Source organism: Pecten maximus, chromosome 2 (genome assembly GCF_902652985.1).
Source record: "Pecten maximus chromosome 2, xPecMax1.1, whole genome shotgun sequence".
In the NCBI taxonomy this organism is placed as follows: domain Eukaryota; kingdom Metazoa; phylum Mollusca; class Bivalvia; order Pectinida; family Pectinidae; genus Pecten; species Pecten maximus.
The window spans coordinates 22,695,338-22,715,330 of record NC_047016.1 but is presented as its reverse complement, the minus strand read 5'-3'; the positions used below and the strand labels follow the sequence as shown (position 1 = coordinate 22,715,330).

Genomic DNA, 19,993 nt, shown 5'->3' with positions numbered 1-19,993 from the left:
ATGAAGCAATATACCTAGAATGGCGTTCGTTGTGTTTTCAGCACCTGTCAACCCTAAACAGTTAATAACTCAACCCGGAGGAATGGCGGCGGTTCGATAGTAAATGCGGTAAGGTGTGAAAGGCATCCTATATTTTCTATTGTTATGAAATTGTTGGTCTTAGCTGTTAATTTGGAATAGGCGACCTGATAATTGCATCGATTTTAGTTCAATCCACGATTACTGTAGTCGAACTTGAATTGTCACTGATAAGCTGTTACAGAGATTACAGGTAGTCTAATAGATGTGAACGTGTCATTTATTAGACCAGAGTGCCCCTGAAAACAATACATGGTTTGTAAATGCAAGTGTTTTGTTCAGAGCAGAGTGCAGTGATTTTATATCGTAGAGGGGTACAGTATACTTGTTTAGTGGTCTGCTGATTGTTGATCAAATGTGAGTTATAGATTAGACTGTAGTTCGAATTTCATTGCTGTTTGTGGTAGGGGGAGGATAAGAAAGGAAAGGGATTCACTAGGCTAATGCTAATATCATGTGGTTGGAGAGTCCACCTTTTCCTCTGACCACTCGGGAGTCGAGATCAATATAAACATAATCATATTGAACCAGACTCTAATTTGGATGATTATCATTATTATTCACTACCAATCCCTGTGGTCTGATGACCCAAACACATGTACATCAGTCATCTGTCCTATACTCTGTGGACAAGGTAAACACAATTGGAGGGTGCAGGAGTTGTGTTCCCTTGTATTAGGTGGTGCAGTGTAGCAATCGGACGAAGTGTTATGTGAATGTAGATGAAGATATGAGCATGAAGTTTTTCGTTTGCTATAGTGGCTAAGGTGTGGTGTTTGGGATACGAAGGGAGTCAGGATGATGTACAACTTTAATGTGTATATGAAGGACTGATGGAAAATTACATGTGATAGTATCATCACTACTGTATTCGTCTGCAAATAAGATATAAGCTAAAAGTGGTTCAGAAATAAGCATCCCCCCCCCTTAAATCAGAAATAAGCCCCCCCCCCCCCCCCCCCCCCCTTAAATTAAATACTAAACTTTGTCACTAGGGGAGGGGGCTTATTAGAGAATATATATCCTGTTATGGTAAGTAATAATAAAAGCGAAGTGTTAGGTAACCACTAGTGCATCAAGTATTCATTGGAAACAGGATATTAAAGAGTGATCATTGATAAAAGTCCAGGCAGTTCAACATATAATAATGTTACAGATGATGGAAAATGTCAGTGATTAGGTCGCTTTGCTTGTGTATTAAACTTATAAAAAGGTTTTTAATCTATAGGGAGCATAATTGTAACCCTGTAAATACTTTATCCGAAATATACTTTGAGCTCTTTGCTAGGAAAGTTCTATGTTTAGCTTGGCCGAATAAGTCTAAGACTAGAAAGCCAGAGGTCCAGAGTTTAATCCCTAGCAGAAGCAGTGAAATAAATCTAATTAATCATGTCCTCTAGCTGTTACGTATACATTGGTTCCCATGTAGGGACCCAGGAAAAACACTCAGCCTTGTTCCACAAGCATTGCTTTTGCCCCTAGAAATCTCAAGGACAAGTTCTTTCCTGTAGGGGGAGTGTGAAACCCTGGTAAATACTAGCTACAATATACCAATAAGGCAGCTGCTGGTGAGAGAGAATTTCTCTTTATCTTGATTGGTCGAGCTGAAGTTTAGAAAGCCATATGCATATGTCCCAGGTGTGCAGAGGCAATGAATTAAGTTAATTATGTGCTCTGTTATATAATGTTGCTAATTCAGTTCCTTAGCATATTAGACTACTTTCCATGCATATGTTAAAATTACTGTGACTGATAACTGATCATGAACTGTACTTGTGGCAGATGAATGGTCATTCCCAAATCACTATGATAGTAATAAGATGTTGTTTAATTGATTACAGAAGAGGAAGAAGATGACTGTGACCAGTGGATACAAGCCCAGATGTTTTCTGGACATAGAAATAGGTGGCCAATCTGGTGAGTAATTTAAAGATTTGTTCCACACTTTTATTTTGTTCTCTGTTGTATTAATCATATAAGAAGTTATAAATTAGAATTTAAATATGTATGGATACATTTTATTCACGGTTGCTATAGTAAATATATCCTGTCAAAGAGAGCAATATAAATTGTTGGTTTTCACGAGTTAACTTCATTTCTTATCATGAAGGCATTTATCGATGCCCCATATTTCTCTAGATAGCAAATTACATAATTACAAAATTTTAGTGTCTTATGATGTCATTGTAAAATTTGCCTTTAGTTTTGATCATATTCATATTTTGTCTTTTGATACTTTGATTTAGCTTCAGATTATTTACCATTATTTATGATTCTTGACATACAGTTGGAAGGATCATAGTTGAGCTGTTCTCTGATGTTACCCCAAAAACCTGTGAAAACTTCCGTGCATTATGTACAGGTAAACCCTTGTTGGCTTTATTTCATAGTTAGATAACAATCATGTAAGGGTATCAGAAGGTCAGATTGATATAGTCTCTCTCACCATATAACAAGACTCTTTCTTTATACAAATATAGACTGTCAAGGCAAACTTGTGCCAGTTCATTGTTTACTATAAAGGGGAATCTTATCAGCTATTTACAAACTATAATCTACTCTAAATTTAGGACAACAAGCTGTAATAAGTGTCAAAGTAATCATGTAAAATCTGGTGTTTTTGAATGTCATAAAAACAAAATAGAAAAATATCATATTTTTTGTTATCAGGAGAAAAGGGGGTTACCCAGAAAACTGAACAATCCCTCCACTACAAAGGTGCTCCTTTCCATCGTGTGGTGAAAGACTTCATGATTCAGGGTGGAGATTTCACCAAAGGTAGGTATTTCTAAATGTGATTACTGTACATATTCATAGAAATCCAAGGCTATTAAAAATATTCTGTGTTTCTCGGGCCTGTCCACATATGTATTTAAATTGTACCTCATTGTCAATTTTTTATCATGGCAATGACAAACAAACAAATTCTGTCTTGTGCATTTTAAAACGCTGGTTCACTCACAATCTCATTACATCTGTCTGGGTCACGGACAGCAGGGGTCGACATTAACTTTTTTCTGCACTTGTCCCTTCGGACAAGTGGTAAGATAAATTCACTTGTCCGAATGAAATAATCACTTGTCCTACATGTGTTTCTACTTTCCATCTGTTATGTGTAAACAGCGAGATGATTTATTATAAAGTAGAGGTAAGCACTGCAAGCCATAATTTCGACTAATGATAATTACTAACAACAATAAAACAGCAAGAAAGTATTATTAAAAGTTATTTAAGTTTTACTAAACCATCCTTTTTTTACCTAAAAGCAGATGAATGAAGTACTTTACAATAATTAACTTTCATGAAGAACTGTTCGACTAAACTATAAACAAACTTACTACTGTGAAAACATTAAAACATGTCACCGTTTTCTAGGGCACGGCAGTCTGCTTCATCTGTAGCCTCCTTAATTTTATCAAAACTGATTCATTTTTATTACGATTCCAGCAGACGGTATCTGTCGTAGTATCAATGCTCTCTCATGTACAGCATTCGCATGCGTTTCAAACATACTAGTGATACCAATTACATGTTTTCGAGAGCCCTCAGAAGTCTACCATCATTTCTATGTAGTTCCGAATGAAGCTTTAATAAGCATGATCAGCTCACTTCCGTTCGATGGTTAACACAATTTAAAGGAGTTTTTACTCATTTTACAGTGAGTATTGAATCAGTTTTGACTTCAGAATATAACATAAATAAAACACAAAGACAGATTTGTTACTTGTCCCGTCGGACAAGTACTTTAATGATTTCACTTGTCCGACATCAATTTCGTCTGGTACCGGACAATCGGACAAGCGATAATGTCGACCCCTGGACAGTTTCTTACTGTGCCAGATCCTGAATCAAGCATACTATAGACATGGATCTGAAGTTAGAATAAGACTTGGTGAAAATATTGGAAAATGTCTATACAGTAATCCTTACACACTGTCTGGTGGATGTAGGGGCCACCAATGATTTGGTATTCTTATTGTAATTTGAATTAAAACTTCAAGGGAAATTACTCTATGATTACATGAAAGAATGTGACATATCTCAAATAATAACAATGAGATGTGTGAAGGTTTTCAGTTTGTCGGATGTGTTGTATGACATACCAGTATATTGTAAGTCATAATGTCTTTGTTATTTTAGGCGATGGAACTGGAGGCGAGTCAATTTATGGAGGGATGTTTCCTGGTAAGTTTGTCACATTTTTCTTTACAGCAGACCAGACTTAGAATTTTCAGGTCACTTCTTTGACTTCTTCTCAATTACCAAGAGGCCTAGAGAACTGATGTTGACCCTATAGCATGCTGGGCTGAAGGGCTATCAAAAGTGTTCAAATAACTGACCATGACCTTCACTCAAGGTCACAGGGGTCAAATATGCTAAAATCCTATGATCAACTTCTAATTAAGCAAGAGGCCTAGAGACCTGATAAGGGCAATCAAGATTGTTCAAATGAATGACCTTGACCTTCATTCAAGGTCATATTGGGTAAAATGTGCTCAAATATTCAAATGACTTTTTTCACTAAACAAGAGGCCCAGAGATCTGATATTGGGCCTTTAGCATGCTGGGGTGAACGACATTGACTTCAAATTCAAGGTCACTGGAATCAGTTCTGCCAAAATATATCAAAACTCTGGGGACCATTAAGACCCATGGGCTTCTTGTCAATAAACCATTTGCTTATTGTTTGAAGTTGAGTCAGTTATGGTTTTCTATTTCCGTTTTAAAACATTTTTTTTATGGGAGGCATGCCTCACATTATTTAAATATATATATTGTATTCGATGTAGTAATCCTACAAAATACATGTAAAATGATGGCATCAGTTTGATAGTAAAGACATTAGGAAGAAGACTTGAAAAACACATATTCTGTATCTGTAAAACACGATTACAATATCATATATAATTGTATTAATAAATGAGTTTTGAAAATTGTCAAATAAATATGTTTTCCTTTTATTCCAGATGAAAATTTTATTTTAAAAAATGAAAAAGAATATCTCCTTTGCATGGCAAATCGTGGAAAGGACACAAATAGTTCTCAATTCTTTATGTAAGTATTGAATCCTTGGGTGTCTACATTGTAATTCATCCTGTTGTCCAGAACAAATGAAGCTTCTTTACTCCCGTGTGGTTAGGAGGGATTTCTTACGACTTGAACACCTTTAATTTCATGATTTGGTCACTGGCATCTTTATTCATTCCTCGTGTGTATCTTACCAACGGTATCACTACTAATTCTACGGTCACTTGAACAGTTAGTTTGTAATGATCTGCTAATTTGTATAAAAAAGAATTACAATAAGAGGTTATAATTTAGAACAGAATTATTGTGTATTTCCAGGTTTGAAAGCCTTAAGTATATCTGATAGGATATTTAATGAGAACTCTTGTCTGTCCAACCAAGTAGGTTATAATTACGGGTACATTGGTATGTTTATATCAGAATAGGTAGATATCACCACCTCAGTCAAAACAACATTCTTTAGCTAAACATTTACTGTGAAGTTTTAAAGGGTTTCCTCCTCGTTTAGTGCTTCAGTACAATGTGTACTGTCTTAGTTGGGTTTTTTCCCTTCGGTATTGTGTTATGTAGCCAAATACTATTCCCTGGATCAGGTCGGAATGGGATCAGTCCATCATTATTGTCCATTCAAATCACCATTTCCTGACAATAACTCATTTAAGTTCATTAATTAAGTGGACTGATCAAACTCAAACTTTGCATGCTGCTTCCTCATTATTGAGTGCATACTTGGGATTTATTTTCCGTTATGAGGTCAAAAGTCAAGGTCACTCATTCATAGAAAATTGGTTTCCAGACAATAACTCAAGTTTAAGTGGACCTATCAAGCTGAAACATCACACTAGAGACTTCAACACACCGATTCCTCATTTTTGGGTCAAAAGGTCACAGAATAAGGTTACTGTTATTTAAATAGAGAGAAATGTGGTTTACAGACAATAACCCCTAAGTGGAGCTATCAAGCTTAACATAGATGATTATGAAACTTGCTTTAACAACACTTGTTATAACAGATTTTTGACTGGTGCATTTTCCCAGTATAAGATAAATGTATCCATTTCAAAAGTCGTTGACTGTGTACCACTGAAAAGAAATTACTCCAGTGTACCATTTCACCTCTAAAATTTAGAATCTGGAGAAACACATCATGCAGGTAATTGGTTATGATATTAAACTAATGTGGTAGGGTATTTGATTTGAAAGACCTTCATATATTAGAAATTTGGTACGAATTTTTTATTTGCATATTTCGGAAATGATTTCATTTTCAGAGCTTTTTTTGCAGGAACTGCTGATGACAGATGATTGCAGTTATACACAACTTTTTATTTCTTCCTTAATATATGCTGAACTCGTACATGTACAATATAAATGTAAATGGATCAGTATTATGTTTGGTTTTATAAAATCCGTTTGTATGGAAATGGATTTAGTTATTGGATCTGGAATTGATTTTTAATTTTTCCAAAATAAATTTGGAATGTTATGGTAATTGTAAACAGTTCTGAGATGACTGTCCGAAAACTTGTTAGCTTCAAATTACATTATAGATATTGTGTACATTATAGATATTGTGTACATTATAGATATTGTGTACATTGTAGATATTGTGTACATTGTAGATATTGTGTACATTGTAGATATTGTGTACATTATAGATATTGTGTACATTGTAGATATTGTGTACATTGTAGATATTGTGTACATTGTAGATATTGTGTACATTATAGATATTGTGTACATTGTAGATATTGTGTACATTATAGATATTGTGTACATTATAGATATTGTGAGTGAATAGTTACAAGTTAACAGTATAGTGTTTTTTGTCAAGAGAAATTAACTTGACTGGAATAGCCATAGATAATGAAAAATAGTAAATGAAAATATTTAGGAAAAATGAATACACTCTAGTTCTGTAATGTATTTGTATGTTAGCAAGGATTCGAACAGCTATGCTTAGTGGTAGGGAAAAAATGTATAATGTATCAGTGTTTGTATTAGTTGATACAATACAAAATTTATTTTTGACTATACACTGATATATTTTGTCGCATTTTACATTACGAACAGAAACCTCTGCGACGTCTGCAAGTATCCAGGTAACACACATGCCTCATCATGACAACAAGTCCGTAAAGACATGCCCACAAATTTCCTAGACAGGCGTCTGTGCAGACTTGAATATTCCATCTCTCTAAACTTTGCTGCTTTATATGAACTTTTCTTGCTAGAGTTTTTGATGCTGTAATTCTTTCAACCAGTCTTATCAATAGTTTCAAATATGCCATGTGTATTTTCCCTTTTAATAGAAAATGTTGGCAAAATTTTAGTTTATGTAAAAGGAAAATCATATTCAAAAAAAGAATGTTAACACGAGGCACTATTTTTGCAACATACTCATTATTTCATATTTTTCAAATTTACAGCCAGCAAAATTTGAAATACATTTTTTAGATTTGTGAATTTCACTTTTAAGAAATAGCTGTCTATGTGTAAACATATTTTTTACTTACAATTTTAAATGTCTTTGTTTCTTTTTAAGAAAAAAAACACAAAAGGGGGAAAGTTTAACAATAAAACATAACAATTCATGTGGCACTTTTATTTTTGTAACCGATGAAAAAAGTATGACTTCTATCGATGAACATGGCAATTATACCTAGGCATACTTCTCAGAAGCTGCCAAATGATGCAAAGAATTCATGCTATAAAAAACAATGTTTGATAGCTTAACTTGCAGATTGAACACAAAATTTTAAATAAAATTAGTGAGAGATCTACAGTGGCATTGACTGGTTAATCATTGATTTGTTGTAGGACAGGATTGATAAAAGTCATGTTTTCTAACAGTGTTTCTTTCTCTTTCATGTCACTAACTTATTCCCCACAATAGAACTACAAGACCAGCTCCACACTTAGATGGGTAAGTAACGTGTTTCGAGATTAAAGAAATGCTACTGTTTGATAGACAATTTGTTGAAAACTGCCGACTTACAGGTTTTACTTGGGGAATTATGAGAGGTTGGAAAGTTTGTTAGAATCATTATTTAGGTGTTGGGCTATGTAACGTCCGGTGAAACTCCAAGGTAGGTACATGAAGTTAAACACTCTCTAGCTATGGCGGTTCTGTCTCTCGGGGAGCTGAGAAATCGACCAGTCTGTGTATCCTTGGGTGTACCCTAATTGCCCTAAACAGCATGTGACAACTCTCCCATATGTCGTTCAATGAGGTACTAAAAGGAGACAAAAACAAAATTTTAAGCAAGATGTTTTAAATTGTTTTCCTCGTGTACATTTAATTGTTCCCTAATCAATATCATTTCAATGTTTGCCTTTCAGAGTCCATGTGGTATTTGGCCAAGTCCTTCAAGGTCAAGAGATAGTCCGTCTCATAGAAAATCAAGAGACGGACACAAAAAGTCGCCCTCTTAAAGAGGTGCGCATTGCCAATTGTGGGGAATTGGTCCTACAAATGAAGTCCAAAGGTTGGTAAAAATTGTAATGTTTGTAATTAATGTAAAGACTATTTTTTGGGTGGATGTTTCCTCTACATAGTATTTATTAGGATGGGAGGGGGAATATTCATGATAAATTTTCCTAATGTATTCTTTTATCAGCACTACTCTAGTCAGATTTCACTTTTACATTAAAGAAAAGATGCATTTAATGGGGAAAAAAACAATCAAACTTTTCGATTTTGAAAATCAGGCAAGAAGAAGAAGAAAGTATCAGAGTCGGAATCAGATTCTGGATCAGATTCAGGGTCAGAATCGGGCTCGGCCAGTGACGAGGACATCAAGAAACGTAAACGTAGAAAGAAACAAAAGAAAAAAGATTCCAAACGGAAGAAGAAGGAAAAGAAGAAGAAAAAAGATAAAGATGAAAAGTATGTATAATTTTCCTATCGGTTCTCTACAGAATCTCTAGGCTTTCAATAAAAGTGTGTACACCATATTCAATATTAGGGCTATTCCAGGAAAACATCAATCCCACCCCAGGACTCCAGGTTTTGTTAAGGGTTACCACCCATAGAATTTATTTAATAAATTACAAAGAACTTACAGGAAAGAAATCCAACCATGGATAGAAGTGATTTATTTTAGAGTCTTGGGGTCAGGTAGATATTTTAATGGAATAGCCCTTAGCGATATGGATACCACTCGATCTAGAGAGAAATTCATGTTAAGAACATTAACAATATTAAGATGTCGCTCAGGAGAATTACGGAGTGATATTGTTGGATGAGACCTGTAACCTTTCCTCTGTCACAGAGATGAAGAGGTGGCCACTAAGGAACCAGAGATAACCACTGTGTTTGCCGCCATTAGACCTGATGAAATCCCTGATGTACCGTCTCAGAAGTTTTTGATGAGAGAGAACCCCAAAAAAGATCAGGATGAGTAAGAAGCTGTAGTGAATTATTGTATTGTGATATTTACCATGATATTTATCTTCTAACAAGTCCATGGAGGCTAACACATACACTTTGATTTAAAGTTGGGAATGGGCTTATTGCAGAACAATGAAATTAATAGCAGTTTTGATGAACTGGACTTATTGCCTGCTAAATATGGAAATATGATTTTGTTGGGTTTTAAATTCATAACTTCCAGGTGAGAAATTACTGTAAATATACAAAATAAAGCTGAAACACACAAAAAAAAAACACATTAAAAAATGTGGGGAAAAAATCGTTGAAAGAAAAGATTTACCATTATACTGATACATCATTATTGTATGATCTGAGGACTATCAATATACGCCTTATATACGATACCTGATATATCAATATACCCCTTATATACGACACCTGATACATCAATATACCCCTTATATACGACACCTGGTACATCATTATACCCCTTATATACGACACCTGATACAATATACCCCTTATATACGACACCTGATACAATATACCCCTTTTGTACGACACCTGATACAATATACCCCTTACATACGACACCTGGTACATCAATATACCCCTTATATACGACACCTGATATATCAATATACCCCTTATATACGACACCTGATACAATATACCCCTTATATACGACACCTGATATATCAATATACCCCTTATATACGACACCTGGTATATCAATATACCCCTTATATACGACACCTGATACATCAATATACCCCTTATATACGACACCTGATATATCAATATACCCCTTATATACGACACCTGGTACATCAATATACCCCTTATATACGACACCTGATACAATATACCCCTTATATACGACACCTGATATATCAATATACCCCTTATATACGACACCTGATATATCAATATACACCTTATATACAACACCTGATACATCAATATACCCCTTATATACGACACCTGATACATCAATATACCCCTTATATACGACACCTGATATATCAATATACACCTTATATACGACACCTGATACATCAATATACCCCTTATATACAACACCTGATACATCAATATACCCCTTATATACGACACCTGATACATCAATATACCCCTTATATACGACACCTGATACATCATTATACCCCTTATATATGACACCTGATATATCAATATACCCCTTATATACGACACCTGATACATCAATATACCCCTTATATACGACACCTGATACATCATTATACCCCTTATATACGACACCTGATATATTTGACCTATCTGTAGGTTTCTCCCAAATGTAATACACACATGTAGATAAACCAGACAGGTAAACTTTATCAAATTCTGAAAGATTCATAAAAATGTATTCTTAAGTTACTGCAATATTGAACATCTGTCTATATGTTTGACTTGGTGCAATTTATCATGTGTTAAATCTGTGTGTTGTGTCACAAAATAATGGTGGCATTTATTTATTTTTAGCAAAGGCAAATCTCCTCCCGGGTATGGTCAGCGGCGACCAGTTGACAGGATTCCATACAGTTCCCAAGTTAAAGTGACAAGAAGTGGACGTAGAATCAAGGGGCGTGGTACAGTGGTAAGTCGTTAGTAGAATATCAAAGGGAGAGCAGGATTTATGGTCATCAGACTGATTGAATCTTTCACCTCTGTTTTGTAGACAGGGATATCTCAACTAGAGTGTAAAATTTTTAAAGTTTACACCACAAAGCATGATATGTCTGTTGAGATGTCCTGTCTACAAAACACAGGGGTGATTGATTAATTTTCTCCCTTACTTTTTTTTGTCAACGAATACTTTGTCATCAATGGGGCCTGAATATATGTAAAAAAAAAAAATGTGCTCAACATGTGTGTAAATCCTTCTGCAGTATCAATAATAAAAATGATAAAATACATTGTGCAACTGATGGATTGAACATTTATTAGGTTATATGTGATTATGTGTGTAGAAAGTGGTGAAGCAATCATTTTCATGTGAAGTGAAACGGGTCAAAAGTTAGCTGTCTTTTCCCTACCACAAAATGGAGATTCAACTTTGAAGTATGATTCTTTAGAAACTCATCTCTCGTCTGTCAACAGGTCATCCTCAATATTCCTTCTTTTTTTTTTCACTTTCCCTCTCTCTACCCCTTGAATATGCCATGGCAAAATTGAAGGCTCAGTCACTGCCATCTTGTTTATGAAACAAAATAATTAGTTTGATTCAAACATATTTTCAGTTCACCTTACAGTTAACTTGTTCAGTAGGGCTTTGAACGTGGTTGTCATTCCTATGTAATCTTCTAAATAAGTGCATCAGTTTAGTGATTGGTCAGATTTTACTTGCTGGCACCAATGAAATGGCTAGTCATGTGCCTTTGACTTTGTGCCAGGACATATCCCAGGGTGTAGATCTAGAGAGTGAAAAGGGACATAACTCCTTGAGTATCCATAATGTCTGCAGTGGTAATACCGTCTATGTGATGAAGAATTCCATTGCTAGAACACAAGGCAGTAAACCTGTTGGTAGTAGTTGTTGTATTGTCTTTAATTATAGCGTTACAGGAGTCGTAGCCGCAGTGAAACCCCACCCCACTGGCGACAAGCCATGCAGAAGCCACAGCCAATGGACTATGGGGACAGGCAAGAGGAGGGCCAGGGACAACGCTGGGTCAGGGGGGACAAATTACCTCAGGGGAGGGGAGAGCGAGGTAATCGACAATTGTCGGAGCGTGATCGTAACTTGGAGTCAAGAGAAATTGGTCAAGGTGAAGGTAATCCTCGATGGGGACGGGAGGTCCCAAGAGGCAGAGGTGACAGAAATGATGACAGGTCACAAGGTCATTCCCATGACAGGCAGCCTCTCAGGGAGCGGTTCAAACAAGGAAATGAGGAGAGGTGAGGATTTACCACAACTCGGATACATAATCAGCCACTGCAAAAAAACTTTCTTTCATTTTTCTGACATCTTCATTGGGTTTCATGGCAATCTTTTTTTTTCTTTAGTTATACCAATTCAAATGAACTATTATGTAGTTAATAAGATACAAAACACCAATATGATAACAACGTGTAACTCAAAAGGAAGTTTATGTGATTAGAGTCAAATGATAAAGGACTATGTATGAAAATATAAGAAACTTGATTATGGTTGAAATTTCTAATACGAGTCAACATCTGTTTTAACAGGGATGAGAAAAATCAGGAGGAAGATGATGATAGTGAAAGGAAAAAGCACAAGAAAGATAAAAGGTTGGTTGATCAGTCATATTTGTATCTTGTACACATATCTGATTATGATAAGTGGAATAGCCTGCTCTTATATGATCTCTTGGAAAGTCTTTCATTTCATATTTTTAAGTGTAATATTTACCACTTTCATGCAAGATCAGTTAATCTATTACTTTTATAAAATCATCAAATTTCTGAGAGTATTGTTGAAACATGTGATAAATGTTAAACACATTCTTTAATTTTAGTCACAAGAAACATAAAAAACACAAGAAAACTTCCAAAAAACATAAAGACAAGAAGGGAAGTGATGATGAAGATGATAGAAAGAAGGCAACACAACCTAGCGCTTCTGATGGAGAAAGCATATCCCAATCACCCTCACCTAGGTCAGGCAAGGAGAGCAAGAACGAGGCTGAACATTCAGAGGCACAGCGAAATGGTCACCCAGATGGACGGAGATATAATGATCGCAGAGACATCAGAAGGTTTGTGTAAGCCTGTGGAATAATTGTGAGGAATTATTTGAGTTTTGATATGGATATTTGAAAACATATATTTCAATTAAAAATACAAAAAGATCCATTACAGGGCAAAATCAGATGATGCTATCATTTACTAATAATTGATTTGAAATTAATTTTTGTAGATCAACTACAGACAATATCAGTAGTTCTGATAGAGGAAGACATGATCGGAGGAGGTCAAGATCACCAGAGACTAGGACAAAACAACCTATTCGTAGAAGATCAGTCTCAAGAGATCGCCATCGATCAAAATCAAAATCGCCAACTCGAAGACCATCTTCTGATTCACGTGGTAGAAGAAGACGATCATCAGATTCTGAGTCGGAAGAGGATAACAAATCCAGGTCAAAGAGGCAAAATAGGCAAAGGTCAGGGTCATCTAGTTCCAGTAGGAGTAGGTCAAGGTCAAGAGGTCGTTATCGTGATGGTGGAAGACGAGGCAGGCGGGATGACGAAAGACGTTCCAGAGTTCTTCCAGGAATTAGGTAGGTGATAGGGCCTGAGGATTCAGACGTCAGTTTTAGATTTCACAAATCATTTTGGGATCAAATAATTGTATTAAATGTTAATTCAAGTTGACAATAATGACATTTGTACAATCAGACTCGGTGTACATTTATATTAATGAATGGTAGATTTCTAAAGTTTTTATTGGAAATTGAATTTGAGAGGTACTGTTGGAAATAATAGATTTCATTCTTTTGTTTTTTAATTGTAAAAGTGTGTGAATCTTGCAATAATCTACAAATCTGTATACAGGCCAGTGAGACTCAAGTCAGAAAGTCCCCCTCCTACCCACTGGAAAAAAGGACAGAAACCTTGGAAAGTGAAGCCACAAGACCGGCCACTCACAACAAAGTAAGTGGATAATATTTTAGATCAGTATTTATTTTGGTGTTCATAAGTTCCCCTGATTTCTAGGTGCTGTTACTCCAGTAACTAAATTTGTCAGAGTATTTATGAAAGAAGTAAGCAAAGTTGAATTTAAAAGAATGGCTTTTTCCTTGTTTTTTAACAACAGGCAGAATGAAAATGAGGTAATATTTGCTTTTAATGAGCACTAGGTCAATCTGATGTACCTTTGATAATTACTATCTTTATGTTACTCATAAGATTATCTTTGATGTCATCTTTGTTGTTTCTCCAACGATAAAAGACTTTGAAATCAACCTTGATAACCACTGGAAGGACCTTGAACTAAAATACAATCGTTTGGCAGGTTATAACACAATATTCAGAAGAGACAATAAAATTTTAATCCAATGAGATATGGATATAGAGGCATATTACCTGTATCCGTTTATTATCCTATCATATCATATTAAATAAGAATGCTAGATTTTGATAGGAAAGATACTCTATCTGTACTGTGGTAGAATTGAGATCAGTTACACAAATTTCTAGTTTTACCCAGAAGTGGTTCATAATACCCTCACTTCTGGAATATACATTTTCCTTGTACTGAAACTGAAATGTACTTATTTTAGGGATGTCCTTGGTGCACCTGACATGAAAGATAAAAGTCCACAGAAATCTGATGTCAGCCCAAATGACAGTCAAGTGAATCAAAGACGCATATCAAGCAATTCTCCTGTCAAACTTCATGGTCGTCCCAGACAATCGGACGACAGTGATGACAGTGACCGCTCTCCTAGTCCGGGGATAGACATGGCGAAGACTCGGAGATCAAGTGGATCAGATCCATCAAGGGAAACAAGGTCCATTCACCTTGAGAATGACAGGAAAAGCAGGTCAGAGTCTGATAACATGAGAACAGTGCACCTTGGTGGTATGACAGAACAAAGATCCATCCAACTCGGTAAAGTGGACCACGATACTACCTACAGAAGGGACCCAGTTCCAGCTAGTAAAATCCAGTATGATTTGGCAGAACAAGTAGATCCGATCAGGGCAAGTCCTGTACGAAAGGAGTCAAAGTCCAAGTCTAGAAATTCATCAGATTCTAGATCTGAAAGTTCATATAATGCATCAGATTCTTCTGAAGATTCCGATGCGTCTGTTAAATCAGAGGAACAGAGACGTACTGTGAGAAAAGTGGAGGTGAGTTGGGTTACTACAGAAGATTGTCATTCTCCTAGGTATTGATCTGGTTAAACTGTCCCTCTCATGTTGGTATATAGGTTGACTCCAAGTCACTTAAATGTTTAAAACAGCATTATATGTAAACAAACACAGACAATATTCAAGAGCAAATATACACAGAACAGGCATTAACTATGTATATAAGGTGTGAGATTTTAAGTTATTGTTACTGTAAAAGTCAATATAAACAATAAATAACGGCGTATCTACAGGGAAGATCTGTTATGATGTCAATGGTTTAGGTGGTGATGACAGGTGATCTTGCTATTAAATTTCACATAATCCTTGATATCACTATTCCTTGGCTTTAATTTGATATAAACATTATATCGTATAATTACAGGAATGATAATTTGATATGAACATTATATCGTATAATTACAGGAACGATAATTTGATATGAACATTATATCGTATAATTACAGGAACGATAATTTGATATGAACATTATATCGTATAATTACAGGAACGATAATTTGATATGACATTATCGTATAATTACAGGAACGATAATTTGATATGAACATTATATCGTATAATTACAGGAACGATAATTTGATATGAACATTATATCGTATAATTACAGGAACGTATCAAATGGCAGCCACCACCTGATCCCGAGGTACCAGAGCGTGATGAGATTCCTCACATCGTTAGCAAGGTAAAATATTGCTATTTATTGCAATTTTACTGTATTGTATGTAGGTCACTGTGACCTATGTATGCCATGTCTCTCACTTCAGTAAGGCCATTAAACTCAACTTGAATCATAAGCATAAATTATGTATGTTTTACGATCTGTACTACTCTCGATTTTCAGCAACCAGAGGAGATGATCCGGACATCTGTGAGGATTAGAACACCCCCACTGCCTCCGATGGGACAAGTGGCCGAGGCTGCTTCAGAGATGGCCAGGTGAGTACCAGATTCTTTATCATCACCTTTTTCCAGCCCATTGGTACCATTTAACTAAAAACTGGTTTGGATGTTAAGGAAAGGATGCTGAAAAAGTGTTGTAATATTTAAGCTTCATCAAAACTTAGACATGGCAGCCATGGCGTCCATTTTGTATTGACATGCTTGTGCAATCATGGTTGGTTTGAAATCCAAGATGACCAATCACATTTTAACAACTTCTCCATTTCCACCAGTGGGATTTAGTTGAAACTTACCAGAAATTTTCAAACTGGTCCAAATTTGAACATTGATGCTACGCCTACCATTTTATAATGGTATCGTGTAATCGTAGTTTTTGTAAAGGATATGCATTTAAAACTTCTGACTTAGTTCTGTCAATTAGATTTAGATGAAATCAACAAGGAATGACCACAAGTTCTGACAATGTGTTTTTATTTTCGGGACAGCATACAGTATCATAAATTGTTCCCTATATCTCTATACTGCTATTGAGTATATATATACACTAGTACTAGGGTCTTTATAGTCAGGTGACAGTTAAGGCCAATGGACCTCTTGTGATCCTCTTGTTCCCAATCATAACAATGACGCTATTTCTGTTTGAATATGGTGGATCTGGCAAACATTCAGCATCTAGAATTAGTTCAACCATGGTTCCTCCATGCATTTCTTAATTTCACAGCCAGGGGGGCTGTATCTTGGATTTTATTGACAAACTGTGGTGTATTGATAAATAATTTAACTTCTGTTCACAGGAAGAAAAATAGATGGGATGTTCATGCTCCAGTAGTTACACAGGAAAGGATAATTGCAAGTGTCCCACTACCGACACACAAACAACCTTCACCTCCTCGCACACCAAGGTCATCTCATTCAAGATCATCTTCATATTCATCAGACAATTCAAAGTCAAGGTCACCATCTCCAACAAGCAGCTATCTCTATGGCGATCAAAAGAAGCCATTGGACCATGAACAGACTTCGTCACAGGATCCTGTTAAACAGGTTGAGGATTTTGCTTCACAATCTCCTGTTACAAAGTCTGTTTCTAAGTCCCCTGCAAAGTCCGACAAAGGCAGAGGACATTTTATTCCCATAGTCACAAATATAGAGAGTGTTCCTCTCCAGGGTGGACGATCACTGGACCTGAACATGCTTAGTCCTGGCAACATACCTTTCCCAGCGGAAAATACAGAAAATACCAAAGACAAATTATCTAGAAGTACTGAAAAGAAAGTTTCTCCAGGTGAAGCACCCCAAAAAAGTCTAGAAGAAAGGTTGAAAGATTTTACAGCAGGGATCAGTGGTTCAAAGTCATCGTTTGGAGATAAGACTAGATCAAGAAGCACATCAACAGACACTTCACCAAAGAAGAAATCCTCTCCTGACAGGAGACCATCTAATATATCTGGCAGCAGAAACCATAGTAAATCTCCTCATAGGTCACGCAGGAAAAGTAGATCAAGATCTCGAGGAAAAAGCCATTCCAAATCACCAATACGTTCAAGAAGGCGGATTTCCAAGTCGCCTATACAGTCAAGGAAAAAAAGCCATTCAAAGTCTCCAAGACGTTCTCGTGGAAAAAGCAGATCGAAATCCCCTTATCGTTCTAGAAGAAGAAGCTATTCACGCTCTCCACAACGAAGAAGGATTTCTCCTGCAAGATATTCACCAGTGCCACCCAGGAGGCGGTCTCGAAGTCCTCGTAGGAGGTCAAGGTCACCTAAGAGGTCGAGATCTAGAAGGAGGTCCCCATCTCCCAGGAGAAGGTCTAGGTCTCCAAGGCGCCGTTCTCGTTCCAGGTCACCAAGGCGAAGGTCTGCGTCACCAAGGAGACAAAGTTTATCTAATAGAAGGAGGCCATCTGTGCGAAGGAGACGATCAAGGTCAAGGTCATCAAGGAGAAGGTCACCAAGGAGACGTAGTATCAGCCCGAGACGTCATAGCCGATCTAGGTCAAGGTAAGTTGTTTGAAAAATTGTCAGATAAGGGATTACTTTCCTAAATCTGTCTTTGTAGACAGTATGCTTAATGCAGTGCCTGTGCTTTTCTCATTTAAATTCAACTTCTGGATTCTTTTGGCAATTTCTTACAAACCTTGAAATAAGAACACTTATTAAACTACTTTATAGACAAGTGGAATGAGAGATGACTCATTGTGAGATATGATATACGGTATTGTGAATGTTTAATATGAGAACGAATCATGGGTTTCTTCAGTATCAACAGGTCATGGTTCAGCTATAAATGTATTTCTTAATTGCTGTTTTGTTGTTACAGGAGACGTTCTCCTCCAAGACGGAGACGAAGTCCTTCCAGGGATAGACGCAGGAGGTAACAAACTCGCTCATATTGTCTTTAGTAGCTAGAGAGTCTATCACTTGTTTGCTGCCAAGCATTCTTGGCCATACTGTTAACACATAGTGTCCTTTCTTCTAGTCATTTTTCCTGTTAAAAAATGGTGTCCTTGTAGCTAGAGAATGTATCATTTGTTTCCTTGCCAAGCATTCTTGGCCATACAGTAACATTTGGTACGTTAATGTGTCTTTAACAACAGTAAAGTATGAAAGGCCAGTGACCCAATAAATCAGGAACATGAAACACATTATGAATACATTCCTTACCAAAAATTAGTGATAGATAGTGCTGGTAACTTTAATTTGAGTGTAGGCATGCTACCTAGCCCGTTATATATTTTAGATTTAGCTCTTTGTTGATTTCTTCTAGTTTTAATAAAATATAAGTCTTTATGAAAGCTAAAAACCACAGTCATATATAAACGAAAACTAAAGTTAAAGGAAATTTACTACAATACATCAATTTTTACAGACGAAGCAGGAGTGAGTCCGGTTCATCCCGAAGTCGGAGCAGAAGCCATAGTCGTCGCAGGAGACGCTCTAGTAGTTCGCGTAGTCGAAGTCGCAGTAGACGCCGGAGACACAGGAGCTCAAGCTCAGATAGTGACTAAACATTGCCATAGAGTGATGGATTATGGATTGAACTTCATTAACATAGCAGCTTACTGAAGGAACAATTATTTTTAATGCTTCTGGAAATTTCTTTTTGCTTTTATAAATTTTGAAGTTTTAATGATGAATGAAATGGAAGTAGCTATAGCCAGATTATGGACATAGAAATTTGAGCTCTTCTCTCATTTTAATTTTTATTATGATAGTGGTTAGCTTTATGGTTTTATTAATGAAATATTTGTAACACCAGTTCAGTCAAACCGAAATTGTACAAATATTTCATCAGAATAAAAGTATATCGGATGATTTTGTGAATTTTATTGTGATATTGAAGCTTTTTATTTATTGGGGTGTTGAAGATGATTTTGTTTAACACAAATAACAGCATTTCTTGTTTTATGTATATGATGAAAGTGTTGATCATCCCCATGTAAGATGCATTCAGACTGTCCTGGAGGGAGCATTATGGGTATACTGTACGTTTAGTATATTCTTTGAATTTTGGGCACAATGAATTTCTTAACACTTGTGTCAAGTGTACACATGTACCTCCTCTCCCCTAGTTTACACCTGTGTCAAGTGTACACATGTACCTACTCTCACTTAGTTTACACCTGTGTCAAGTGTACACACATGTACCTCCTCTCCCCTAGTTTACACTTATGTCAAGTGTATACACATGTACCTACTCTCACTTAGTTTACACCTGTGTCAAATGTATACACATGGTCCTCCTCTCCCCT

At 36.2% G+C, this 19,993-nt stretch overlaps 1 protein-coding gene across 4 annotated transcripts; it reads left to right on the top strand.

The window, feature by feature from the left end:
• The first annotated feature begins 23 nt into the window (after window positions 1-23).
• LOC117321529 (peptidyl-prolyl cis-trans isomerase G-like) lies at window positions 24-19,570 on the top strand. 4 transcript variants are annotated; one of them, XM_033875967.1, is made up of 23 exons: window positions 62-113; window positions 1,920-1,995; window positions 2,366-2,440; window positions 2,749-2,856; window positions 4,219-4,263; window positions 5,046-5,133; window positions 7,180-7,208; window positions 8,003-8,032; window positions 8,449-8,594; window positions 8,818-8,995; window positions 9,381-9,509; window positions 10,985-11,099; window positions 12,060-12,400; window positions 12,692-12,754; window positions 12,982-13,221; window positions 13,383-13,745; window positions 14,020-14,118; window positions 14,748-15,321; window positions 15,950-16,024; window positions 16,184-16,278; window positions 17,037-18,242; window positions 18,562-18,615; window positions 19,111-19,570. In XM_033875967.1, exons 9-23 carry the CDS (start codon window positions 8,582-8,584, stop codon window positions 19,247-19,249), a joined length of 3,684 nt encoding a protein of 1,227 aa, XP_033731858.1. In that variant the 5' UTR covers window positions 62-113; window positions 1,920-1,995; window positions 2,366-2,440; window positions 2,749-2,856; window positions 4,219-4,263; window positions 5,046-5,133; window positions 7,180-7,208; window positions 8,003-8,032; window positions 8,449-8,581; the 3' UTR covers window positions 19,250-19,570. The 4 variants fall into 4 exon arrangements, with proteins under 4 accessions (XP_033731856.1, XP_033731858.1, XP_033731857.1 ...); XM_033875965.1 differs by lacking the exon at window positions 7,180-7,208 and having other exon boundaries at window positions 24-113; XM_033875966.1 differs by lacking the exon at window positions 7,180-7,208 and having other exon boundaries at window positions 96-271.
• Window positions 19,571-19,993: the final 423 nt, after the last annotated feature.